General features: G+C 49.2%; 7 protein-coding genes across 7 annotated transcripts; 3 read left to right on the top strand and 4 right to left on the bottom strand.

The window, feature by feature from the left end:
* Nucleotides 1-7,208: 7,208 nt before the first annotated feature.
* LTR64_000536 (uncharacterized protein) lies at nt 7,209-8,921 on the bottom strand (the record flags this gene model as incomplete). The annotated part of the gene is made up of 1 exon (XM_064894921.1): nt 7,209-8,921. The coding sequence occupies one exon, from the start codon at nt 8,919-8,921 to the stop codon at nt 7,209-7,211; it is 1,713 nt and encodes a 570-aa protein (XP_064757608.1).
* Nucleotides 8,922-9,611: 690 nt separating this feature from the next.
* On the bottom strand, nt 9,612-10,684 carry LTR64_000535 (uncharacterized protein; the record flags this gene model as incomplete). The annotated part of the gene is made up of 2 exons (XM_064894920.1): nt 9,612-10,305; nt 10,647-10,684. 2 exons carry the CDS (start codon nt 10,682-10,684, stop codon nt 9,612-9,614), a joined length of 732 nt encoding a protein of 243 aa, XP_064757607.1.
* Nucleotides 10,685-11,338: 654 nt separating this feature from the next.
* On the top strand, nt 11,339-15,634 carry DCK1 (Deoxycytidine kinase 1; the record flags this gene model as incomplete). Its single annotated transcript, XM_064894919.1, has 1 exon — nt 11,339-15,634. The coding sequence occupies one exon, from the start codon at nt 11,339-11,341 to the stop codon at nt 15,632-15,634; it is 4,296 nt and encodes a 1,431-aa protein (XP_064757606.1).
* Nucleotides 15,635-16,587: 953 nt separating this feature from the next.
* Nucleotides 16,588-17,779, top strand: LTR64_000533 (uncharacterized protein; the record flags this gene model as incomplete). Its single annotated transcript, XM_064894918.1, has 3 exons — nt 16,588-16,987; nt 17,036-17,256; nt 17,312-17,779. The coding sequence occupies 3 exons, from the start codon at nt 16,588-16,590 to the stop codon at nt 17,777-17,779; spliced, it is 1,089 nt and encodes a 362-aa protein (XP_064757605.1).
* A 729-nt stretch (nt 17,780-18,508) lies between these two features.
* On the bottom strand, nt 18,509-20,351 carry LTR64_000532 (uncharacterized protein; the record flags this gene model as incomplete). The annotated part of the gene is made up of 3 exons (XM_064894917.1): nt 18,509-19,019; nt 19,191-20,198; nt 20,308-20,351. 3 exons carry the CDS (start codon nt 20,349-20,351, stop codon nt 18,509-18,511), a joined length of 1,563 nt encoding a protein of 520 aa, XP_064757604.1.
* Nucleotides 20,352-21,352: 1,001 nt separating this feature from the next.
* RGP1 (Golgi membrane exchange factor (Ric1p-Rgp1p) subunit) lies at nt 21,353-23,760 on the top strand (the record flags this gene model as incomplete). The annotated part of the gene is made up of 2 exons (XM_064894916.1): nt 21,353-21,851; nt 21,899-23,760. 2 exons carry the CDS (start codon nt 21,353-21,355, stop codon nt 23,758-23,760), a joined length of 2,361 nt encoding a protein of 786 aa, XP_064757603.1.
* A 1,557-nt stretch (nt 23,761-25,317) lies between these two features.
* LTR64_000530 (uncharacterized protein) lies at nt 25,318-26,279 on the bottom strand (the record flags this gene model as incomplete). Its single annotated transcript, XM_064894915.1, has 2 exons — nt 25,318-26,118; nt 26,184-26,279. The coding sequence occupies 2 exons, from the start codon at nt 26,277-26,279 to the stop codon at nt 25,318-25,320; spliced, it is 897 nt and encodes a 298-aa protein (XP_064757602.1).
* Between the last annotated feature and the right edge of the window lie 527 nt (nt 26,280-26,806).

Below are 26,806 nucleotides of genomic sequence, written 5' to 3'. Positions count from 1 at the left end.
AAAAGGTTCGGTATCTTTTGTCTCCCCATCTATGAGGCTACCTTACAAGCGACGAAGTTCGTGAACCATGGCTTAGAAGGAGCCGAGGATGGCGAGGCTCTGTTCTGAGTGGTGTATGCCTGGAACGCGCTGTCCAGTGTCAACGATGCGCGATTGGATTCATCAAAGACGGCATCTGTTCGTTTCTCTGATACCGCGCGACGCCTACGACCTCACCACAGGTCGCGTCGGCTGCACTTCCGAGGAACGGCAAAAAGGAAGATTCAATGGACGATTTGTGTTAAAGTCTGAAGGGTTCGGAATCATTTCTTAATTCTTAAAGTACCAGTGGAGTTGACGCGCTTTGTGCTAGACTGAGTCCAGATCACCGTTGAAACGTGGTTAAAGCATGTTTAATCAGAAGGTCAAAATTTGCGTCAAAATTAAGACACAGACATGCACCCAATCCACCACACCTTCCACAACGTACATTCGTTCGTTTCAGGACTGCCTTTTTGACAAACTCGGAGGCACCAGCAAGCAGGCGCGTGATGTCTTTGACGCAATCCTTGCAGCAAGGGTGCTTTTGATGATCAACGGCTTTTCATCTCTGGAGACCATGCAAGACCTGTTCGTGCAGCTGGAGCAAAGATTTGCCTGTTCCTCGAGCTCATTGGCCTTGGACTATAGGTTAAATTTGGATCGACCATAACATGTACAGGGTCGTAGTCTAGCCGTCTACAGCAGGCCAAAGGGCGGAAACACACTTACACAAGACTCTGCGTTTCAAGCTGCACTGTCTGCCTTACTATTGTTAAGAGGACACTTGAATTTTTCTTTGACAATGTAGGAGTAGGAGACAGACTTATAGATTGACAAGCTGTTACGCGACGTAGAACGACGTTGTTCTCAGTATCCTTTGAAATTGATGCTGTAACTCTCGGTGTTTGACCGTGTATAGAAGTGGATGGGTAGAGAATATGAGCTACACCCTTTATCTGACCTTTAACCTAGATGGTTGCTGTCTTCAGCATCCGATCGTTCCCGTCTTTCTACAAACACATCAGGCCATCACAATCTCGCTTATAAAGTACTTGAGGCAGCTAAACAGATCCAGCGGTCGTGCTAGATTCACAGGTGCTTCAATGCTGCGAAAGAGAGCAATTGCGGATTGTACCTACCTGGATAGTGTTTACACGCAAAGGGTAGCTCCCCATCTGACAAGGAGTGTTCTCGACCAGTTTTATCATGAGCTTGTTGTTCTCTTCCTGAATTGTGATGTGTGATTGTGGCTCGTTTAGCTCAGGCTAGCGTCAAAGGTGCAAACGAACTTTCGAGGTCCAATCTTGAATTGATTCGTTCCCTCCACACCCGAGGTGACGGCGCCCAGACGTTATGCCGTACATATACTAGCTGCTCTCCAAAAGTTAGGCTGGTCCGGTCCTGAAGGCCAGATTCAGCAGATGATCCTCTCAACCAGCCTATCATTACTACTGCCTTCCAAGTGCTCATCACACTTACACACCTTCTTTCGAGTCTTGGTTTCCTATCACGAATGATCTGGACTGCGTGAGGATATTGATGCAAACGTCAGCAAGCACTCTATCGACGAAGAGGAGATTGATAGACTAAGGATGGCCATAGGTCTGCAACACCCGCTGTACCCAAGATGGCTATCAACAAATGCTATCAAAGTTATTACCTCTAGCTTCGATAGCATCGTTAAATGTTCGGGGTTTCTTACTTCGGCCCGCACAAGCGCCAGGGACAAGGCGAGTTTGTCTTGTCGCCACAGCAGCTAAAGCACAGTAGTGGCTGTTGTAACTCAAGATCGACGACTCCGTATATTAAATACTGATCCCTGTAGCATCCACTATTAACGGGTGAGACTAAGAGGATGCAATGGCTTTTCGCTTAGGATTCAGTAAAGTCATATAGCTCACTCAGCACAGAAAAGGTCGTTATCACCCAAACGGACCGTTGACCTGAGCACTTGCGAAATACCGTTTCTCTACATTTCGTCCAATATATTCCGACGTCCTAAAAGCCTTCTAGTCTACCTCGCAACCTATACACGGATTTCCTAGAAGTCTACCCGCAACTCGAATTGACTCGTGGTGCTGCAGCACACAAGTATTGTTCAGCACTTAGGTTGACGCGGCATCGAGCACTTTCTGTTCCCGCTTGGAAGAGCCCTACCATATATGGCCCGAGCCACACCCAGCAATTGTAAGTCCAGCTGTTCTAGGCGGTGTTGCAAACTACTTACACGGGCAGAATGAGTTTAGCATTGTTTGTCCATACGAACAGGAAGGAATTTGAGATAAAGTAGAGGCAAAAAATATGGCTGTAATTTCATGTCTGGATGAAGCTCCGCTCTCATATCAGCTGCCAGTCTCGACGTCTGTTCCTTCAAAATCAAGATTCCGTTCACTATTTCAGCGACGAAGGCCCAACGAAGAATTGCCCAGACCTAGCACGCATTCAGGCGAGAATCCTGGACTACATGTATCTGCCACTGGAAATGTTAGTCATCGGCCCTCGCTAGCACTTAGAAGCCTGTCTGAGAACAGCCATTCCGCTGCCAAGAGCAGAATTCATCGCCCTAATGGACGTCGTGCAGAGAATCTTGCGAGAGTAGTAATCGACCCCCCGCCCTTCGCTCAAGCACGAGGCCAAGCAATTTTGCATGCTACTCTTGAAACTCCACTTTCATTTATCAAGAAACCCCGAAGTCAGCAGGGAAGTTCGAGGATGACGGACATCGAGTTGGCTGGTGTCATAGAAGACAGTATTCAGGTAAAACGCTCACACAGACGGACGGAATCAGGCCAGAGTTATTGCAGTACGAAAGCGAAGTCATTCTTCTTGGTTCATGGACCCTACCTATTGCAGTACAATGCCGACAGCGAAGCAGATGCCGTGCCTGACAAGATCCTGGTGCTGGATAGAGACTGTGTGGCTATTGTGTGTGACGCCGTGCCTGGCTATCCTTGGGCTTTGCAGGTCTCGAGGTACAGCAGTTCCACCACTACACCACGGAATCAGACCCTCAAACCGAGATGGTCACGACTGACACTACGACAAACCGAGGAGAAGCGAATGGCAAGCACAATGGTCCTTATCTTCGATGATTGTGACGAACTATACACTTGGTTGCACGCTGTACGTAAAGAGATTGAGCATCTGGGTGGTATGGACTGTTCGCTTGAAAGTAAGGATAACGATAATCAAGCATGGCGAGACGATTTGGCTCGTACATTTGGCTGCCAATCTAACGATGAAAGTCATAGCCATGGCTTCACTGCACTACCAAGATTGTCCATTACAATTGAGGATCATGCAGCAAATGCGGCTACGGAAACCAGCGGAGCAACGAGTACACGACCACAATCTGGAACATCTTCCAAACACACATCCACATCCTTGGATCGCCTCAGGGACTCAGGCCTATCAGATGGGAATTCATCCACTGTCGCTACGAGCAGCGTTGGTTGGTCCACATCCTCAACGTCACCTACAGCTGATCAATTTCTTACCGACATGTTCAACAAGAAGCACATGACTGATGATCTTCGTTTAAGAACATACACCACAAATAATGAGACGATATCCCTCTCGCCAAAAAGCAGTATACTTGAACGAAGAAAACTCTCGGTGAACGCGCTACAACTCACTGATCTCGACGCGGCAAAAGCTTGTAGAGTCCTTCCAGACGTGCCTTCCACAATCTCAGGTTCTCCAAACGACGATCTTCTGTTATCTGCGAGACTAGAAGACTTGTCATCTAGATATCGAGGTGAAAGCAAGCAAGTCTCGAGACAAGATTCACTTCCTTCAGAGCCAACAAGCGCGTCACAAAAGGCAAAATACAGTTTGTTTCCAGTACGAACAAATACAGTAACGAAGAAGGAATTTGTCGTTTCGCCAAAAGCACTCTCTCCATCTATTTTGACATCGGAGTGTCACCCAGCTGTTCCAAGGGTGACAGTCGCGGATAGTGGGACGAAGCAAAGAAAACGTCGGAGTCGAACTGTCACGTTGGAATTACGGCAGCACCGAGTTTCTGCTCTACTTGCCACTGGGACCTATGACCTTCCGCAGAGGTCTCCAGCGGCGACTGACGACATGATCATGTCCAAATTTGGAACTGCCTACAACAGAGCACCAGCATCGCCATTGCCTGAAACCGAAGTACCTGGTTTGTGTGATTTAAATTTCGACCTCGACTTCCTCAGACCGATTCACACAGATGGAATTGCGAAATCCGTCAAGCTGACTCCAGAAAGAAGAGGTTCTGGCGCCAAGACCAGTCCTAGCATGTATACCGATATCACCACGACGATTCCGAGAGCACCTTTAGGTCCTCCACCTAGTAGGCCACTTCCGAAAGTACCAAAAGGGGCGCTCGCTTCAAACAGATCCAGTCATACTTCTGTGGGTAGTCAGCACAAGGAGGCTAGGTCGAGCAACCACTTAACAGCAACTGAGCGAGTGATCGACAATGGCACAGATTCGAGCCGGGACATCAGAAAGCATCGACGAACATTATCAAGCTCCCAGGAAGAACCACCCGCACCAGGACCAATCTCTACGAAATTGGGCCCTCAACCAAGATGAAGTCAACCTCGAAGTCGAAACAAACACTGACCACGATTCGGTCAACAGAAAATATCCAGTTCCTTCAGGGAAAAGATTATAAGCATCAATAGCAATTTCTCTTTAATGACTCACGTCACTGAACGATCATCTCATATTACCAGACGTACAGTATGCATTCAGCGTTGCATTATGGCCATAGTATGGCTACTTTTCTATGTTATCCTCGTATCCTTGAGCAACCCTGTCGCAAAGCAGACAGGACTGTTCTGGAAGATATCTCTTATGTCTACTTTCCAATACACCGCGTGGTGGACCAGGACCAAGCGGATAATGGCTCACAGAACGCACTGTGTTTTGCATCTTTCACGACCATCACGTCTATAATGGTACCTGGATTTGTACAGCTGGTATAACCGACCTTGAGCTTTGATACTGTCATCTCCTGCAGAGCGCATGTATCTTAGCTGCATGTTGAACGATCTAACTCGAATGTGTGAATCCTTCGCATGAGCGTGTCAGTTAAACATCTGGTTACCAAGGTTTGTGGATAACGCTCAAATGTTGAACGTTCTCTATGAAAATCACAATCTCTTCGCCCTAACTATCATGAGGCGGTCTCTCGCTGGTTCAACACTCAAAGGTTAGACCAGGGGATTTGGAGCATCGTGCAAGGATCCTGTGAACACTAGTGCCGATCAATTTCATGGGTGGACCGATCGAGGAATAGCCTGAATCTAGCCGATCCCATTCGAGTGCAGCAGTCTTGAGCCACATGACTAAAAGCCGTTGCGCTAGCATGTGGCGGGTCGGCGAGCTTGCGGACCTTCGATGAATTCGACCATTCAGGAGGTGTCCTGCTCAGTTGGCGAGAACCTTCGCTCGATCCAGACAAGGTGTGCGCACCGCGTCGTATTCAAGCGGCAACCTTATAAATTAAGTTTCAACTCGACGAACAGGGGATAAACATTATCGTAAGGAAAGTTCGTTCTAATTAATCCTCACTCGAATGCTTTGCTCAAGCGTCATATCAACCTGGTGGAATGTCTACACGAAAAGATACTCAACACAAAAGTCTGAAACACTATAGCGTATGACCCTAAACAATCCAGTCATCTCGGTTACTGCTCCTACAGCACGCCGCTGGAATATCAAAAGAACGGCAACGCCACTGCCGGCCCCAGTGATCACGACTCGATTTCGAGCCTTCGTGCTAAATGAGGCCTTGTGAGACATGCTGTTGTCCACCTACTTCTTCCTGTTCAGGTACTGTGCAGCGAGTATCAATTTCGGGGTCAAGATATACTGCATTAGATAAGGCACTGCCGTGCAACGAAGACGAGCCGTCTAAAGTACCTATACAGTACTATCTGCCCTCTGCAGGAACACATGGATACCTGTCCATACCAGTGATGTGAACGATGTTTCTCAGGCCGACAATCGAGAACGACGCTCGCGCCCACCTCCAGTATTTTCACGTCATAGCTTAACTGCGTGCTCGCTCGAAGTCTGCATCCCACTCATGGCAAGTACGTAACTCAAGTTGGCGCAGGTGCTTACCTGAAACAGTATCACTAGTTTCCTACAAGTGGTAATGAGTCTGCATCCTTTCGAGATTCTCGACTGTAGTCTGGAAACGAATTCGTTCTCGCGGCAAGTCCGATAGTCGAGTGGCATCAGCGTCTCGAGATAAGGTCTTCAACCATGTGCTCCGCATGTCTACGCTACGGAGTGTCTGGATACTCATGGTGACATGCTGGTCCTCGGTCCGTCAAATAGCAGGTGTTTCGAGGTCCAAAACATCAAACGGTCCAGGCAAGCCATTTCCTTGCTAGCAGACCCTGTCCGCGGAGATACACAAACATCCGCATTAATCTCATCTCGATACACCATGCTCAGCAGTGCTCGAATAGCTTCTCGATACTCAACGAAGACGCGAAAGCTCATCGCCATACATACGTACGTACGTACCCACTAACTATACGCCAACAAGGGGATACCAACCGCCCTTCAATGGTCTTGTGTTGCGGCGCAGCCGAGACTACCATGCTGTACGTGCTAAGCGACGTCTCTTGTGAGTACCCAGCACCGTTGCGAGCCGTTTCACGTGGAGCACACCAAGCACAAACGGCGAACCATTGCAGTAAACATGCAGGTGGAAGGTGGTGTGGTGTATTGAGGTGGTTTACACAATAATAAGCGAGGATCTGTATTGCTCACACTCACAGCTTGGCATGTTCTTGGTGGTGGAGCTCATCTATCACATCAGACCACCTTCCTTGGTATTCCGCTATTGGGAGGTTTTCGGACAGGTGTTGCCGCATGTTTTGTTTTCTCTTTGTGCCGCGTGGCTGCATTTGCATGCTTGAAAGCGCTCGAGCAGATGGAGTGTACAAATGAACGTCGCATCTCAAAAGTTGCGGCTGTGGTTTCCGTGCACGAAAGCTTGACCAGGAGCATCAAGCACACAACATCTTATCGTTTCACTGACCTAGATATGCTAGAATCATCTTGAGGGAAAACCAAGCGACAATCTATTGGCAACGGCGACCGATCCTCGAAGTTCTACTGCGAGTACGGTACTCTACGGTGCTCTAAAGAAGCAGAACAACCAAACCCGAAATCCCGACCTATCTCTTCTCAACCCGAACCACAAGTCTCCCACTGCTCGGCCTCGTTGTATAAGCATCCACCTCTTCAATACCCTCATCATCCACGATTTCCGTCTTCCAATTCCCCCATACCGCTGCCACGATAAGCTTGATTTCCTGCAGAGCTAAGTTCATCCCAATACATTTCCTTCCACCACTACCAAAAGCCCAGAAGTGTCGGTTCATCTCTGTCATCTGAGCTTCTGATGTGTGCTCTGGTAGCCATCGGTCGGGGTTGAAGCGCTCGGGATCTGTGAAGACTGAGGGGATTTTGTGAAGGGTGTAGGGCATTGCGCTGACGCGAATCTTGCTTGGAAGGCCGGTGTAGTGGTGCTGTGTGTTTGGAGGACCGAGACTGACGCCGCCTGGAGTTGATGGTGTGATTCGCGGTTGCATGCCTGGGATTGGAGCGTGGAGGCGGAGGACTTCCATGATGAGGGCGTTAAGGTAGGTGAGGTTGTCGATGTCTTTGGCTGTGGGTAGGGACATGTCCTCTACAGATGAGGCCGGAGGCCATTGGATTCGTGGTTCGAGGTTGCTGACTTCTGCGAAGAGGCGGTCTTGCATGTCGGGATGTTTGGAGAGCTCGTAGTACAGGTAAGTCAGTGCTATGCCTGAAGTCTCATGTCCCGCCGCCAGCTGATCGACCATATCTGAATACACTTCCAGTAGTGTCTGGTTTTCATTCGGCACAACTACCTCTGCGTTCTTGAGGCCTCTTGTAAAGTTCATGCCTTCGTCCAGATGAGGATGTACCTCCAGCCCAGCCATGGGGTCTTTCTTTCGAAGTGCCACAAGACCAGTCTTATACTGCTTGAACACCAAAGGTTCATGACCCGCAGAGGCTGTAGTGGCACCAGTCTGCAGCAGTTTCAGGTACTCATCCGCCGCATCACACATGTTCTTCGACCACTCTTCCAGCCAGGCATTTGCCTGATGAACAGCAGGAGGATACAAGGAGACACCGATCCGTTGCAACATCTTCCGAACCAACGGCGGTAGCTCAGAGGAAATGAACTGCCAATCACGCCTCGAATGGTACAGATGCAAATACTTCCTCCTCACCTCAACATTCTGTGTAAAATTTGACGACCGCGCAATCCCAAACTGATAAGCTGTCATGAAATCCATCGTAAACGCATTATTAACCTCATGAATCTCAACCGATTCACCCGACTCCGCAAAGGACTGCAACAATGGCAAAAACCGCCCAAACAACAACTCGTGACTATTCGCCTGGACCTGAGCCGAGTTCTGCAGATGTGATTTCGAGTATATATTAGCCATTATCCGTTTCTTCTGAGCGTGAGGCGTATGCCCGACAGTCGAGAACATGTTCATCACGCCGAAGTTGGCGAACTGTCGGGGATACCATTCGTGCTTCTCCCAGCCTCCGGCGTAGATGGTTTTGATTCCACCTTCGTAGCAGTTGACGCTGATTTCGTTGTCGGCGAGACGGACGACGGGACCGTGGTGGTGTGCTTGGGCCGTGGTTGCGTTGTTTCGGGAGCGGAACCTTTGGTGGAGGATCCAGAGGGAGCCGATGTAGGGGATGGGAACGGTCCAGTGGGCTCGGGGGATGTGTCGGAGGGGACTGATGAAGAATGGGTATATGAATATGTGATAGGTCAGCCATAGTAGGATAGCTAAGCCAACTACATTTGGTAGTTTTGGTAGTAATGAGATTTCCATGGTCGTGAGAGAAGGATCACAGACACATGGGATTTAGTCGATCATACACTGGAGGAGCAATCTACAGTTGAGTAATATCAGGTTCTGATACTGATTGCGTGATAACTCTCGAGACAGGATAAGAACAGGATAGTGAAAGGCATGTTTACCATTTTACATTCTGCAAGTTTGTGTTGAAACGGAAGTATGAGCTTGAAAGATAGGTTCGGCATGCCATTCGTGATGAGAATGAAGTCTATCTGGCGCTGAAATCCGCAGATTGGCAGGTACTGGCAAGGCGACGGTCAAAAACACGTGAACTTCGTCTCACCTGCCCTCTTAGTCTACAGGCACACTGCTCCTTGGAGATGCTCGAGTTTAGGCACTGGTTATTGGGATCAGAGCCTGACGTGATGCCTATAGTCAGATCAGGCAGGAGTGACGAGGGTCACGTCTTTTCGGCTACCACTGTAACTGGCTCAAGCCCTCTGTGCTCACATGAATCGATAATAACTGTTCGATATTATTCCAACACAACTGAACAGAGCCTCGGCTCCATCCTGGGGGGTTCAGGAGGCTTTGTCGCCAGGCGGAGTGAGCCGTGGAATGCAGACAATCAATTGTGAACTGGAGTAATGCGGCTGCAAGTCGTGAGCAACTGGCTGAAGATGCTTAGTGATCTATAGTCCTTTAGCATGTACAGTCAAGCTATCAGACATCTGCAACTGCCGTCGGCTTTGCTGTCGTGTTGGAGCTTGTTGCTACACCTTCATCACTCTCACTTCCCGATGAATCGTCGTCATCGAAGCCAGCGAAACGAGGTGCTGTTCTCTTTGGTTTTGGCAACAAATCGCGAGGTATCTTAATTTTGTTCTCGAGCACCCACATCGCGTCGGCATCGCCAGCTTCTGCTTCAGTCGTCAGCCGTGCCATGTCTGACTCATCGAGTTCCATTGGGTCTTCAATGTCGCTATCACCATTATCAGCACTATCGGAAGCGGATGCACCACTGCTTCCATCGTCCGCCTTGCCCTGGTCCGTTTCGTTAGCAGCCATGGCTAATTTGACAGCATTCTTGACATTTTCACCAACTTCTTCCTTCTCTTCCATCCACTCACTGCTCAAGCCCTTGCGCCGCCCATCAACAGTCTTGCCGGCTCTCATATCGGCCTCTCGTTGCTCGGCTAAGTCAACGACAGCCTCCCAGCGCTTTCTCCTCTCCTCTTTCTCTTTTCGATCCATGTCTGGCTTCGTCGCGAGGTAAGTGGCTAGATTTTTGGCTTCTGTTATCGTTCTTAGACGTCGCCCGTCAAGGTTCCGTGCACTGCCTGTAGCTAGTTCCGCATTCTGCTTCCTTTTGCGCGACGATGTCATGCGCCCTCCAGCTGCACGCAACTGACTACCACTGCAAGACGTTAGTGTCAACCTGTCGATTCAAACACAAAAGCTCGCTAGAGTTCGTGTCAGAATGACTTCTCTGTGGTAACCTACAAGCCTCCTTTAGTTCCATGTAGAGGGACATTGAGTCTCAATGAGAGGAAAGAGTTCTTTCCTGTTGCAGCGCAACAGGATTGTAGCAGGGACTTTAGAAGCCTGTCGCTAGGAGCCAGCCTCAACCCATTGCATGTGGAAAGATAAGTGTAGTACGCAGCGGGAGCAGGCAAAAGGTTAGCCACCAACGTGGAAAGGTCTGCAAGCGAGAGATCATCTGGTAGAGGTAGGCATAGAGTAGCTGGAAGGCCTAACCCTTCGAAAGTCGACAGGAGCACGTTGACGATGGCCATATTGGAGGGCGCAATAAGCCTGTCACATTCGCAAGCTGTAAGTCGTTGTTGCTGAGAGTGAGCAAGAACGATTATGTCAATTGCGAAAGGTGGAAGGAAAGATGCAGTGCAGGTAGCAGCCAAGCAATCTAACTAGGGTTTTGGCAGGTCTGGGGAGCCTTGCAAGGGTTTAGGTTCTCCGCGAAAAGTTGACAAGGCTAACCAATTTACGCGTCAAACTCGAGGAAGTGACAGTGGTGAAAGACGATCTGGAAATTGAGCCGAAATTTAATTTGGTTGCAACAATCACATCAATGATCACTTTGTACTACCTTCTCCAGATGGGATCGAAAGCCATACTCGTGCCTGAATGGACTGCTTGGATTGTTGCTGAGTCTTATCATCGTCGTCGATCCTCGTAGTCGCGACTTCTGCACACACGCGTCAAGTCTCGAACTTGTTTTTTTTTCGCATTGCGCAAGTGACCTGTTCAGCTATTTTGATTGACCGGGCGCCACCGATGGTTGACTGTGAGCGCATAAGATACAAAGACACAAATACGAGGACGCCACGGTCATGCGACGACTATTTGTACAATAATACCCGAGAGAAATAGACCCTGATGCACGGTCGATCTGACATTCCTTGACCGTTCCACCACTCTACAGGGGAAGAATGCCCTGGCGGCCAATACCATTATCGTATGCTATTGCCATCTACCCGTTTCAGCCTTCATCATCAACTACAGAACTTCCTCTTCAGATAGGCGATCAGCTCTACGTGTTTGAACAGGGTGGAAAGGACGAGGCATGGTGTCGAGGTTACTTGGTCCAAGCACCCTCACTGCTCTCCGCGTTGTTGAGGAGCAGCAGAGGCGCATCAGATGCACGTGTCTTCTCGGGCATCTTTCCACGATGCTGTATCGAAGTCAAAGAGCAACTTGGTCACGATGATGAATATCAATTGCAGCCAATTGCTCCTGGCTCACAGAAACCGCAAGCACCCGTGCCCATGCTCAAAGTCCTAGACGAGACTTCAACCTCGACTGCAGAACCGCTCGTTGACGAAATCTCATCCTGCCTGAGAGAGTGGTATATTTCCTATTTGCCAGAACTAGTGTTGAGACAGGACTACGACTGCCTAGATCGCATATCAGGCCTTATCACCAAACTTGAATATTCGCGACGCGAACTGCTCAATGATGTGCTTACAGCACAGGAGAGATTGAGTGTACGAAGTGAGGTTGTCTGGGACTTGGTTCGAGGGAACAAACTGTTAGGAGCTGAAGTTATCGTTCGAGATCCTGACCAAAAAGGCCGACTATTGACCGCAGCTGATTCAGCTATCGAGATGACGAAACTCCAAGCTATCATGAGCCTCCTCTACGATCCGCCGGAGATAAAGCAGGAAACAGCCAAATTGTACCATTGCATGCTGGATGTCAAATCTATACACACCACAGAAGCGGACAACGTTAACCTTACCTTCGCCTTGTATCAGAAAGCAGCTGATGGATCCATGTCGCAGATCTCGGAAACGTTTACAGCATCCTCCATTCATGATTCGAAAATCCTCTTCGCGGATCTAAGTTCGCGCGATATCCGCACGCAAGGACATATCTTTCTCGTGGGTCGTGCTTCTGTCTCTGAGCCTCCGAAGCTTGCGCCCTCGGCACCTGCTGAACGACCTCTGTCGAGAAATGGAACTTTTAGTAAGACACGAGAATCCCTGATGACCAGGAGGAGATCAAATCTGGCCGTTTTTGGCTCTAAGCGAAGCAAAGAGAAGTCGGACAATGCACCAAATGGTCGACCAGCCATGTCAAGGCGAGGATCCTCGTCCAACGAGATCAGGACTGAAGCCAATGAGACCCCGAAAAAGTCCATCGGTCCTCCAGTCCCACGGGTCGTGGGCTACGCTGTCTACGACCTAGCAGCTACCATAAGTTCCGGTCAGCAAGAAGTATTTGACCTCGGTTTCTGGACATTAGCGGCTCAAGACAATGAGGAGGAAGAAATTGGCTGGCCAGGGGTGCTGCCTGAGCTCCTGCAGACCAGCCGTCTACATTTTGTGCGATGTAGAAAGTTGCCAGCGATAAAGATCGAGCTGAGGTCGTACGTATCGCCCGATGCCGACATCCTCATCCGAACGAATCCTACTACCATGCATATGATCTCAAAAAGTCAAAGACTTGGTTTTCTAGAAGCTCCTACGAAACGACGGTCTGACATCTACTTAACTCTATCAAAGGTGAACATCAAGCAAAACGGAGCATATTCACATCCACAATACGACGCGGTACCAGTCAAGCCAGCACCAATGCTCAATCTTCAGGTAACGATGGAGCTACGAGATTCAGCCGGGAAGCGATTGGAGCGTTGTGTTTTTGCTTCAGCCAATGGTCCAGCAGTAACCGCCTTGCGAACTTATGCTATTGAGTTAGACACCCTATGGGACCAAACCATATGTATACGACTGCCATTAGAAAAGGTTACCGATGCTCACTTAGTGCTCAGCGTGGCAGATGCGCCAGGCTTTCCCTTTGCTCTTGCTTGGATGCCGCTGTGGGAAAACCATGCTTTCCGGCGTGATGGAAGCCACTCCCTAATCTTGCATGCATACGACAAGTCAACCTCCACATTCTCCGACAATGGGAAGGGCATGTATCTGAACCTCCCCTGGGATCACAGCACTATCGAGGAGAAGGAGATTCCCATCGCATCCCTTGAAATCAAGACCTTATTGGTCAGTACCGAATTCTCGCAGGATCGCACACTAGCTAGCTTGTTTAATTGGCGTGCATTGTCCTCCGCTAGTCTGATGGACACTTTGCAAAAGCTGGTATTTGTGCCAGAGATCGAGATTGTCAAGCAGCTGGATGAAGTTCTGGATGCTTTGTTCGCTATCCTGGAATACAAGGCTGGAACTCACAAGTTCGAAGATCTCATTTTCAACGACATTGTGTTTGTACTAGGGATTGTGCATGATCGCCGCTTTAATCTAGGGCCACTGGTTGAGAGATATGCTGACCAGCATTTCAAAGCGCCTTTGGTCGCCCCGTCGTTAGTCCGCAGCTTTACACGACTCTTGCAGAGCGTTTCCGACCCTCAAAGTTCACGAGACCTAAGGGCACTCTTTAAAGTTGGGCAACAATTTTTGAGGCTCTTGTTGGCCTCTTACTGGCACCACAACAAGACGGACGAGGCTGGAACGATATCCAATCAACACGAGAGTTTTCAAGACGACATGAAGGCAGTGCTTTTTGGTCTGCAAATGATGGTGCGGAGTGAGACAGCTGCACTGGTTGGCAGCAAGACCCTCCTTATACAAAACTTCCATTTGTGGCTACCAGAGTTGCTTGCCGTATACAGAAAAGAAGAAGTCATCAGCGTTGCTATCGACACTATTGACGCCTGTGAAGAAGCAACTGGCAAATTGTTACTCTACAGACTCGTACTCATTCTGAATTGCACAAAGCTAGAGCAGCTTTGGGAGAGCGACGAAGATTGGACTATACTTGTTGGAAACTGTCTCAGATGGCTTGAGCTGCATTGGCCTGAAAAGAACGACCTTACTGATAGCTGGTGTGACCAGGTGAGACTATGCTCTTCAATTGTGGCGTCGCTCCTGAGACGACCCTGTCAAAAGTTGCACGACTTCCTGTCGCCGATTGTGCGTACTTACTCTGTTTTATCAGCACAACGTCATAGCAAGCGCTGGTCACTCTCCCTGCTCTTTCCTTCCTCATATCCCAACCCGACTAAGAACACTGACAGCCCGGACGACTTCGATGAGCCCTTGTTAGAACTTGCAGCACTGGTGGCTGAAATAATTAAGATACGACCTGTTCCCTTGCCCGACTACAACGAAGATCAGAGGACGCGACACATTACGCAGACGTTACATATGGTAGAGGCAATGCTCTCAAATGACACGAATCCCTCTACATGGTTGAGCCTTCATGTGTCAAACCACACGTCAGCCCTCAACATTCTAGCCTACATAGCCAAACAGCTCGAAGACTATTGCATACCCGAACCCCCTGATCCAGAGGATGCCGAGGAAGCTGACACTTTCAATATGGAACTGTGGAAATCTTACTTTGATGCCATCCTATCTCTGGTGTCTTCACCCGAGCTGACTCTAGAGGCCTTTTCCGAGCAGAAGCGTAGGGCGGTATGGAAAATTGCAGGTGATGTTAGACAAGAAGGTGCCGAGCTTCTACGCCATTCCTGGAATCTGCTTGGCTGGGATGCTACGGAAGACGATGAAAGAAGATACCACATCAACAAGATAGGAGGCTATCAAGTCCAGTACGTGCCTAGCCTTGTCAAGTCCATCGTCGAGTTGTGCCTGAGCATGCACGAAGGGCTGAGACGGGTAGGTGTTGAGATTTTGCAAACCATGATCATTAGTGAATGGGCACTGAGTGAGAACCTGTCTCTTATTGAGGCTGAGGTCATCGGTGCCTTGGATGTCATCCTCAGGGCACGAGCGACATCATCGTTATCCTTGGCCGGCGACGAGATTGTTGGGCGCAAGCTCTTTGTTGGAGAGTTATTAGAATCGTTCACAACAATTGCAAGTCAGCCTGAAGATGAACTTTGGTCGACTCTTGAAGACCTCGTCTCCACCATCGAGGAGCTCATTGATCTATTGAGTGGCGGGCTGGATGACGGACGAATAGAGCAAGACAGTCACGTTCGCAGAAGCAATGGTACTGCCCGAAAGAGCACAAGCGTCGAGCTTCCCGAACGAAGCATCAGTCGCCTGGAAGGAAAAGTGTACGGCGATCAGGCTCTCCAGATGTACAAACAGCTAGCTGAAGAATATGAACGTACAGGCGACTATCTGAGGCTGGCCAAGACTCATCGCGCTATGGCACGTATACACGAAACTCGAGCCACAAGTCGCCTGGGGAACCGTGAAAACGGTGTCGGACATGGCGAGCTCGAGGAGGACGATGAGTAAACTGCTGTGAACAACGAGAAGGGCGGAAAGTGCGCCAAAAGGTGGGCGTGTGCGGATAGGTGAAGTTACTCCCCGGGTCCTGAGGCATTGCATAGCCGGCGAGAACTTTCTTGGAGGAACGAGAGGCATCGTAAAAAATGCGCTTCAATGCGAGATAGATCATCTGAAGCGATCAATATAATGCATTACGCCTACCTAGCCTCTGTCACATGCAACATCCCGAAGAGGACGTACTTGCCAGTCGTGCGCCCGACAGATGGCACACTGTCTAGGCAGCAAGTAAGGAGTCCGGAACTGTAATTTCAACCTATGGAGAAGGCCGTGCTTTGCCCATGAACCCACTCGTTAGCGAGTTGCTCCGCACCTTTGTGTTTCTTAACTCGCTCACTCCACGAGCTGCTCGTGTTGGTATCACAACCTTACGTCCTAAAGGTATCAAATGCGCGAATCACTTCTTAATCTATGCACTTCAGTGCTTCACATGTCGTCTCGAGGTTTGCCGCTTCTATTCCTGCTGTTTACAAGTACGTCGGCAACCAGCTTCCAGGCTGCGCAAGCCGGTCAGCATAGTCTGCCTCCTCAAAGCCACAAACGCAAGTCACTCACACCCATCATGATTCGACGTACCACTATCGTACGGCGTCTTACTTTCCACTCAGCCTGACACTCGCCAGCAGTCGTATCTCCATCGATTAGGACTGCTCGTTTCGAATCAGGCATAATCCTGTTTTGTCTACCCCTCCATGTGATACCTTCTTCTGCATGCAACAATCGTGTACTTGACTTTCTTTATCACTTTCTTTCGCTCCTGCTTTAGTGACAACTGATCAAACACAGTGACATGTACCTTCTGTTCACCAAGATAGTCCAACAACACTCTCATTCTGTATAAATCTCTACTCATTGTTACAACATCCTTATCGCAATTATCAAGCAGGACACATCTCCTCAAAATGCCCAAGAGTCAGAAGGTATCGAAGAAGTCGATTGGTATGCCAAAAGCGCCTTGGATCTATGTTAACGATCCTACACCTGGAGCATGCCATGCGTTGGAACTGGCAGCCATGATAGAAGGCGCTCTATGTATCAGATTCTGGGAGCGTCCCGCAGACTACACTTTGGACGGCAAACGTTCAGTCATTCTCCTCGCCAAGCAGCCACATTGCGCAACCACTGAGAGTCTTACCGCTCTGAAAGAAGTCAGAGCTATGGCCCGAAGTCGTGCCGCCAATTTTGTGACAGTGAACATCACCACTGGCTCGGAAAAAGCTCCTGCACATGATGAGCTTCGAGGCAACCATCTCGAAGTCGTGGCTGCCAAAGATGTAGCCCAAACCATCCATAAGTGGCTTTGTAAGTTATACATCGTCTGGGATGCTAACAAGGTGTACTGACGGATAGTAGTCACCGTTCTCACCATTCGAGAGACTCTTTACCTGATCTCACAGGCTGAGATGAAGAAAGCCGACACCAAATTCCCCAACTATGCCTACTGTCCTATCTCACAGGTGGATTCCATCCCGAAGAACGCCAAGATACAGCTGGTCTGCCTTATCCTTGACAAGCCGCAAATCAAGGACGGTAATCGTTTGACTTGGTCTGTCGCTGATCGTACAGGTGTTGTAGGTGGCACAGGATCAAATCTTTATCGAACACAACGACTAATCAAACACACAGGCCAAGTTCTACTTTCAATGGCGCGACAGCAGTTCTCAGCACACATGGGACTTTGTGCTCAACCTCAAAGCTGGTCAACGAGCAGCGCTGCCACGAATGCCCATGGTTGAATTCAGGGAGAAGAAGCGAGTGAGATTGGTGAAAGCACCACTCCGGGCCACTGCTGCCGTCTTTGCAGGAACTGGGCTTGCTATTAGAGCTGTGGGTAATGGTCTTTGCAAGGTCGGTAAGGCTGTCAGCATGGGCAAGAGTAGTGAGTGGGTATCTGAGGCTGATGTCGGACCTGATGGGAAGAAGATTGATTGGAGTAAGGTAGGGCAGGCGGTGGATGCGAAGAAACCTAGCTCATCGAAGATTACCGAGATGTGCAACGAGAAGAGCGAGAAGACATGGGGTGATGATGCAAGTGTTGCCAGCACTGATGTAGGAAGCGTTGTGGATGAGAAGGCTGAGAAGGAGTTTTCCTAGGTCAGGTAACAGGTCGTTCGTGAGGCCCAGTTGTAATCTCAAACGTGCCACATGGGTCATAGCCCTACGATACCTTGCGGGACCGACATCCAAAGCTAATTACTACTCAATTGATACCCTGTCCAAAGCTTCGTCTTCTACCTGAGTCGATTGATTGTTGTTGCTGAATAGCGGCTCAATATCAAATGAAGTGAGCATGGTCAGAAATCCCTTGTGCACAGAATTTCATCAGTATGAATCGCTGTTCCGGAACCTGCTAGTGAAATCGGCGTCGTATATCCAAAGCTGGTAGTCCAACGTCCTGCTGACTCTTCACATCATCTTCACTTTTATTCTGCTTCTCGCATTGGAAGACCTTCACCTGGATTGAAGACAGCATGCACGTGTAGCTCTTCCACCTTAAAGACAACCAACGTGATTCCAGACCTCTCTAACATTCATTTCTCACTATTTCGATCAAGCAAACCAATCCAGACCCACTCCAATCAAGTAAACAGATCTAGCATTTTCTTGTCATCAGATCCAGTATCGTAAGCTACATGCCTGGCCTATCAACCGAAGAGAAGCTTGGCTTCCTCCTCAACGCTCTCAGCCACCTAGAACAAGGAGCCAAGATCGACTTCGGGGTGGTCGCAAAAATGTAACTGGATACGAAAGCAACTTGCAGCTTGATGGGGAGGCGCTAGATCTCCCATTTGTTTCGAGAAGGAGCTGAAAGCCTCAATGTCATCACTTCTTCCCGATCTCCAGCTCCTTCATCATATCAAAGAACTCCTCGATGTTCCGTACATCTACCTTCGCAGACCCCTGCACAGGGTAATAACTTGCGACCCGCTCCAGCTGTGTCGCAGCCCAATCCTCCCTGTCGAAATCTTCGAACAGCTTGGCGGTAGAGTTTGGCAATCGGTGGCTCTTCTCTCTCAACGCGACCTGATGACACGTGCGGAACACGGCCAGCGTGAAGGGAAACCGGCGGCCAAGGGAACGGAACATAATACACAAATCTAGAATTTCTGAATCGTACTTTCCATCAGAATCTGCTTCGTTGATGAGTACGAAGAGAGCCTTGTAGATTGAGTCCGTGAGAGAGAGGCTTGTGGGCGATGCTCCGTAGGAGGACTGGTATATGCGGCAGATCTTGGTGATTTCCAGAGCGGCGTCTCTACACAATTTTTGAATATCTGCTGACGGGGATGATATTAGCTGCAGGAGTGTCAAGACCACAGTGAAATGGTAGGCCCTGTTTACACCATCAGCTGCGAATATCAACATGAACACAGAGACTTACTGATGACAGAGCACTGATGGAGGCGATTCTTATTGGACAAGGAGATGTGCTGGTAGTGAAGTGTGCCATTGCACCATTCGTGAATGCAACGCTAGGATCTCATCGAGGCCTGTTTCCACTGACGTTTGCGCGACAAGCGCATTCATATCCTTGATAACCAATGAAAATCTAGCTTTGTGATGCAAAAGCTCTCGTGTAGACAGCTGTAGTGGCTCGCGAGATAACGGGTAGGGCGCATAGGGTGGGTCAATGCAGGTTGGTGACGGCAAGCTCTGCTTCGGTGGAGGCAGCAACTGAGGTAGCCGTAGAAAGAACGATGCCGCTGTGTTCGCATTGAAGACACCCCAGGAAAGCCACGACGGGATGTCCGCGGCTGAGAAGTCCGAAGTCTGTATCTGATGGCAGAGCGCTGCAGCACGCGTCAAGAGAGCGTATCCAGCGCGATCGTCTCCGATGATACACTTGGCATTGCAAAGACAGGCTATGCCCTGAACAGTGGCAACATTTGACGGCTGGTCCTCCAGTAAACGTTCGGCCTCAGAAATGAACTTGCTCATCAAGGAAGATGGCTTGCCATTGCTTGATCTTGCCTCTGGATAGTCCGAATAGGGGCATGCGAATGCCAGTAGAGCATTGACTAAGAATGACGAACAATACTGACCACGACCTGCCAACATATCCTCGAGGAACAGCTCTCGGTCGATCCAATTGTAGAAAGTTCCTTCCCATATGAAGAAGACCGAAACGAGGTTCGAGATTAGAAGATCATCGTCAGCTATTGTTGTCCATGATGAGGCGATTCCGCGGAATGGAGGGTTGTCGGTCAAGGACGCGATGCTGAGACCATTTCGGCGGGTAGGGATCTGCTCTTGCTCTTCGAGGTGTGTTCGGAGTTCCTCGAACTCGGGAGTCCTCTCTCGGCCTTGGATCTTGAGGTCGATTATCTGCTGCTTGAGACACAGTTTAAGCTCAGCGACAGGCGCGTTACTCTTAGCAAGAGCTGCAATTTGTAAGATCTGTTCGTCGTCGCTGTGATGCATGGCATTGATCAGATCGTGAAGAAGATCGCTGTCGTCGGCCAATTCATCGATCTTCCGCTTCAAGTCGCCTCGCTTCCGGAAGTCGGTCCCGCTGTATTTACAATCGAGGTTTTTATCGATACAGCCTGCACAGGGGCATTCTCGATCACACGGCGCATTGTCAGCTGAAGAAAAGTGAAAGAGACCACAGGTTTCGGTACCTTTGTCTTTGCTCGGCGACAAGGCTCACATGCACGAGACACATGTTTTTGTGCCCGAACTTTACTGCCGGAATTGTTGATGGGCATCATCCCGTACGGTTGAATGAATCGCCGATTTGAATTGAATTTTTGGATAGGTATACTGCGAAGACTCATCTAAGATTGATGTTCCCAGGAGGTTTTGATTCAGCTTCTCGTTCTTGTTGCCTGTCGATTGCTTAGAAGCTGCTTTAAACCAAGGCTTTAGCATGACCGTCACTAGGAGTTTGAGTTCTGGACAAATAACGGATTTGCACCACAGGACAAAGAATTCGAAAAAGAGTTTAAGAAGTTATTCTCCGAGTCCGTCCTGATAGACGCGAGTTTTGAAGTAGGTAGAGGGAGCGCGGGAGATAACGGAGAAGTCTAAGGATTTCCAAATTATTGGCGCAGGTTTAGTAGGCTTTTTAAGACCGACACTGTTCAACGCTTCGAGCAAGGCTAAAGCCAACAGTATGTATATGCCCGTGGATTGTGAGATCCTAAGAAGAGATCGGACAAGCTCGAATCGTTATGAAAAGTAGGTTGAAGCTGGTGGGGAATGAGGTGGAAGGGTTAGTCACTGTGTGAAGAGAGGGCGCCATGAATCGCGACTTAAAGCTCGGGTGTAAGAGCTTTTCATAGATCGTAAGGACAGCATGTTAAGGAAGTCGACTGCAGTGATTCGATTCATTGAGCTACTGGTAGTAAGAAAAGGAGGGAGTCGTTTGAGAGGAGAATCTACGTCCGGGCGAGAAACGTCTTGGCATTTGCGACTCGAAGCAAGTACGGCAACCCGTAGAGACGAGATTGAAAGAACATCGTAATTTCAAAGTTATATAATGCTTGTTGTGTCTGACCACTTCCACTCTTTCCGGCACGGGAAGGAGCACCTCAAACACAATGGAGCAGTAGGTGTGATGCTGACCGATAAGAGAAGGAGCGTGACCGTATCTGCATGAGTCACTGATTCGCGTTCCGATGGCATTGCTTAAGAGACCTGTGCTCCTCAACTCACCTTCCTGGAATGCCTTCTGACGTCCAGGTCTTCGTTCGCTTCAAGGAGCAATGTGTCTTCGCAGGTGAATTAATCGAATGTGTCATAACATTTACGAATGTTGCGGAAAATGCAGAACCTCCCACACCTGGCGCGGGTGGTTACAGGCACACGAAGCGCAATAGCATTAATCAGTTAGCGGCTGCTCAGGCTGCAGCACTCAATACACGTCTAGCACCAGGAGGACGATTGCATAATGCGAGATCTCCAAGTGCTGTGCGGGAAGAGCGCCCTCGAGTTAAACATCAAAACTCTTACTCGATGAGCATGCCTTCAACACCGATACCACGAGGCCCTTCGCCTTCAATTGAAGTGCAATCAACCACAGCAGAAGAGAGCCAACAGCATCACAGATCTGTCTCGATCATCTCCGGTGCTCCGCCGACATTGCCTTTGTCTCCTGACGATGCAATTGCAACGCGACCCAAGCTTGGCGGGCATAGGAGATCGTCTACTGTGACTATCGCTGGTATGCATATCGTTTTCTAAGGTGTAGTTCTTGACTGACGTTTGCAGAGAACACCAAAAATGCCTATCTTCCTGGTCGTCAATCCTCGTTGGAGTGGAGAGCGAGCCGATCTGCGGGTCGAAGAAGCCCATTGTCTGCATCTCACTCTCCATCAGACCCTGAGCGTGAGCCCAACCCAGATTTCAAGTTTCCTGCCGGTCGATCAAGTCCACAACCTGATCACTTTCGAACGGCGCCGCCTTCGGCCATGCCTAAAGTCAAGCATCGACGTGATATTTCAACCGCTAGCCGAGCCACTGACAGAACGAGTATGGACCTATATTCACACAGCAATCATTCTGGCGAGACACTGATGTCAGAGCAATTTCCAATGGTTTCGGAGCGTCAGACAGCACGATCGCGAGTGCCTAGCGAACTCATCCGTCAGCACTACAAGATGGGTCCACCTCCTCCACGAAAGCCACAGGCTACCACACTACTGATGGGCTATGCTCAGATTACCTCGACATTCACTTTGGATGCATCTCTCGTGGATCAGACGCCGTTCGAGGAAGTCAAGCGAAGAGGCTTCTTAGGTGGTCAATCTGGTGGTGGGGTTGTTGGAGTCAAAAAAAAGACTCGTCCTAGTAGCGGTCTGTTTGGTGGCTTTAACTTCGCAAGCATTGGCGAGTCTCTCGAAAGCATTATAGGTGGTGAGAGTTCTGGCGTCAAGGAGATGAAAGCTGTTACAAACTCCCGGGCTATACCACTATTATCAACGCCACAGTCTCTCCTCTTCGTGGATCTACATCTTGAGCCTGGAGATGAGAAGAGCTTTTCTTTCAGCTTCAGACTCCCTAGAGGCTTGCCTGCGAGCCATAGGGGTAAAGCAATCAAGATAGTGTACAATATGACTATTGGCATTCAGGGTGCTCCAGGCGTGCAACAACAGGTCTCTGACGTACGACAAGTCAGCGTACCGTTTCGAGTCTTTCCTGGAGTCGACGGTGATGGCGAGATCTTGGGTCACGACCTTATGCAGCCTCATGTAATACTGAAAGACCTCGCAATGACACGACAAGTCGATGACGACGAGCAGGAATATGCAATCAAGCAGCCTACCACGAACGAAATAGACGCGTCAAACACTAAATTCCTTGAATTCGTCGACTCGCTTCTTGATCGAAACCGGCGAAGACAATCAAGCAGCAGTATCATGATGGAATCGCTCAAATCCGCAGCAGGTAACATCGGCAGCACACAAAACGAAATGCTAAAAGCAATTGATCACGCAATTATGACAAGCAATCACATTGGTGTTGCCTCAGACACCTCAACCAGTCCAAACAGATTCGAGATTGCTAGTGGAGGTCGGAGAATTGCTGTGGTCACTATCGATAGGCCTCTCCACCGACTAGGAGAAGAAGTCAATGTTGTCGTCGATCTCTCAAACAGCGAAGTTGTGTGTTCCAGCCTTCGAGCAACTCTAGAGACCTGCGAGAGAGTGGACCCAAGCCTAGCAGTCAGATCAGCAGCAACCATTACCCGCGTCACTCGGAAGATATATGTCAGTCGTGCCGAGAATGTTCTCCTTGCTCAACGTTCAGTCTTTGCACCCACTATACCAGTCTCTGGCAGCCCCACCTTTATGACCACTGGTGTCAGTTTGGATTGGTACATCAAGCTCGAGTTTGGCACGGTGAGGAGCCACGAAGAAGTTGAGGCTCAACAGGATGACGGCAATCCGGCTACTAACATCAAGCCTTCTCTGTTAGAAAACATCCTGGAGGACGAGAGAGGGATAGTGTCAGTAGCAGTGGAAAGTCTTGATTGCGACACGTTCGAGGTGTCTATTCCTATCACAGTATATGGTGACGTGGTTCAAAATGGCTCCATCAATACAAACGACATTCATGGAGTGCCAATTTGAGCGGCTTGACGTGCCCCGAGCATCATGCTTATGAGACAGCAACACCTGTTTCTGACCCATGACTGGACATTTACTAGTCACATACTAGCACGAGGTTCGACACTGCAATACCTGACTTGCACTCGAGCGCAGCCAGCCGCTGCAACGTGGACAGTATCCAGACGGAGTACAAGCTACGGAAATTCCAGAGTTTGTGACTGTACGATTTTATACACTACAAGCGACAGGTACCTCACTGACGACATGCGTTTTCGTTGATCAGAAGCAATACTCAAGCTTGTCTGGTTCTGCTGTGGTACGTTTGAGCTTGGGACGAACCAATCATTGCCGTGAGGAGCTGGGCCAATCAAAGTGCTTGGCTTTTCCGAAACTGTATGACAATGACCCAACTTCAGGTGAGCTGAGTTTCCTATTGTGATCATGCTTACACCGCGCGCACTATCGCGAATCTTGTCACTGAGTGGAAAATGAGATGCTACGACACTCATAGATCGTACCTATGCGCATATGACTGAGCACGTTTCACATCACCCCAAACCTGCTGCTAGGCACATAGCAGGTCCTCAAGTAAGAAGTACATAGCATGCACGGCGCCATGTCCGCCACAAAGGCTGAAGAGCAAACACTCGCATCATAACAAGATCCAAAATGGCATCCTCAAGACGACTTGGCTTCGTTAAAGCTCGCGGCAATCCAACTTCCGCATTCCAGTGGCGTCGGCGTTCACAAGCTTCGTTCGACGATGTCCTGACCGGCTATTTACGAAACGACAATCTAGGCTGGTACAAGGAGGCAACAGACCCTGCCGCGCAACAAAACGCGACCGAGACGCTAAAAACCGAAGGTATCGACCATTATGACTGGCAGTATCACACTGGCAGTGGTGTTAACACAAGAAAGAAGGCTGCAAGTGAAGACAGCACGACCACTTCGCCTAAAATAACAGACTATGACTGGTATTATCACGACTCGGATGAGGTTCCATCCTCCATAACTCGGACTGAGGCTATTGTCGAAGAGCCGATATCGGTACAATAGCAAATCTTTGGGCAAGGTCGGAGGAGGAATTTAGAGAATTGCGCCTTTTGTGGCTTTAGGAAAAGCAATTCAGCCGCCAAGCCTCCTCTCCAGTGCAGGAAAGAGTTGGCCGAACTCCAGCACACTCAATTGACGGCAAATCTTGAGCAAATGCATCCAAGCAGCAGTCGAGCCCTGAGGTAATAGGAGACAGTACAGCTTCTCTTAGGACAGCAGCAGCAGGAGAACTCGTTAGGACAGCTCGATTAGTGACTTGGGCACGATTTACGTGTATGAGTAAGGAAGGCGAAGCACACCACGACCATACTCACGATTCTAGAAATCATACATCGCTCAGGACGTTTTTAAGCGCAAGAGGTATGCCCATAGGCGACGTTGTCATAGCAGCAAGGGCTACCAGTACTGAATATCTGAACCTTAGCTAGAGTATGGCTACCAAACTTACATAATCTACAATATCCATTTACACTTTCTTTTGTTACAAGTCTTTTCGCAAGGATGCGCCCATCGTCATTTTCATCATCCTTTTCTTTTCTTCTTCGTTAGCTTTACGCCACCACTCACTCGCAACGACAGGCCTAAAGCCCATCTCTTTCCATTGCTGCGCATGTTTCGGCCCGATCTATGAAACGGTACTCCAATATCTTTCGAAATCTTGTCTTTGATGTAGTCCATCATCGAAAACTCATCTTCAGGAACCTTACCGTCCGTGAAGAAGATCCGATATATTTGTTCAATCTCGCTTTCCCCTCTTGCTAGTGACCTGCCCATACTATTCATGATGCTCTTCTTGTTGTAGGCTCTAGGCTGCATCCAGCTGCGTACTTTGCTGTAGCTGAGCTGAAAGCCAGCTGAGTCGTAGGTACGTGAACCGTTCGGGCCTTTTTCGTAGCAGACATGGAGATCGTGGAAGATCATCATGGGATCTAAGAGCGCTTTCTGACCATAGAGCTCATCTTTCTGGTAGGCGTTCAATCGTCCTTTTGGTTTCTCTGGTTCGGGGATGTAGAAGCGGTCGCGAAATTGTTGCTTGCCCACTTCGCCTTTGTAGTCGAGGTCTTCGTGTCTGGGTCTTCTGACGTAGCCTGGCGTTGGTCTGGGGTCTCGAAGTTGAGATCGATCGTAGTCGAATTCGAGGTCGGGTGTGGTTAGTCGAGGTCTTGTAGCTTGGATGTGTTGTATTCTTTCTCTTTCTGCTTCTTCTTCTGCCTCTTTGATTTGTTTCTTGGTGAGTTTCTTGGCTGGTTTGGGGGCTACGGCCTGCCGCGCCTCGTCTTCAGACAGAGCTTTGCTTTGAGTAGGTGGCCCAGCACTCTTACGCTGCCGCTTCACAGCTTCATTTCAAGAGTCGTCGTTGTTCGCAGGCTTTCTTTTCCTGCCTTGACATGCTCCGACTTGGGGCTGGGTCTCTCGTTCTCTTTGTTGTCGAGGTTGAAGGAGGCGTCAGCACCTGTTCGAGACCCTTTGCGCGTTCGAGGCATGTTGTCACGCAGATGCTAGTAAGTCAGCAGTTCTCAGTAATGGGAGCTGCAACTAAAGAAGAGTATAATCTGCTACAATGCTACACTGCAATCAGCTCTGGATGTGATTTGGACGAATCGACGTCATCCTTCTTCACGAATGCGAGCTGAGGCTCAATCAATGAGGAGTCGAATGGTCTTTCAGAAGAGGCTACTGAGAGTGCTTTGCCGTCAGCAATATGCACATTCATATCTCACACCAGATTTCATATACTGAGCTTAGGTAGAAAGATCTTCGAGCACGGCCCCTGCAGAATGAGCTCTCAAGAGCGAGGTCAAATTGCTGGTGGAGAAACGACAAGAGTCGTTGCAACTGCGAAGAGCTCGGGTAATAAAAAGCCAATCAGAATCCATTTCGCACACAAACAATTTCATTGAAACAAAAGTCTCCGTTGTCCCTACTCAGAGCAACCGATGACCGCCCTGGGAAGCTGCGACCATGTTCAATCCAGCAAACTTGACATAATGTTCTTCCACTTCGTATCAGC

The sequence above is a fragment of the Lithohypha guttulata genome (genome assembly GCF_036872675.1).
Source record: "Lithohypha guttulata strain CCFEE 5908 chromosome Unknown scaffold_1, whole genome shotgun sequence".
Taxonomy (NCBI): Eukaryota; Fungi; Ascomycota; class Eurotiomycetes; order Chaetothyriales; family Trichomeriaceae; genus Lithohypha; species Lithohypha guttulata.
This window is presented reverse-complemented; position numbering and strand designations above follow the sequence as displayed.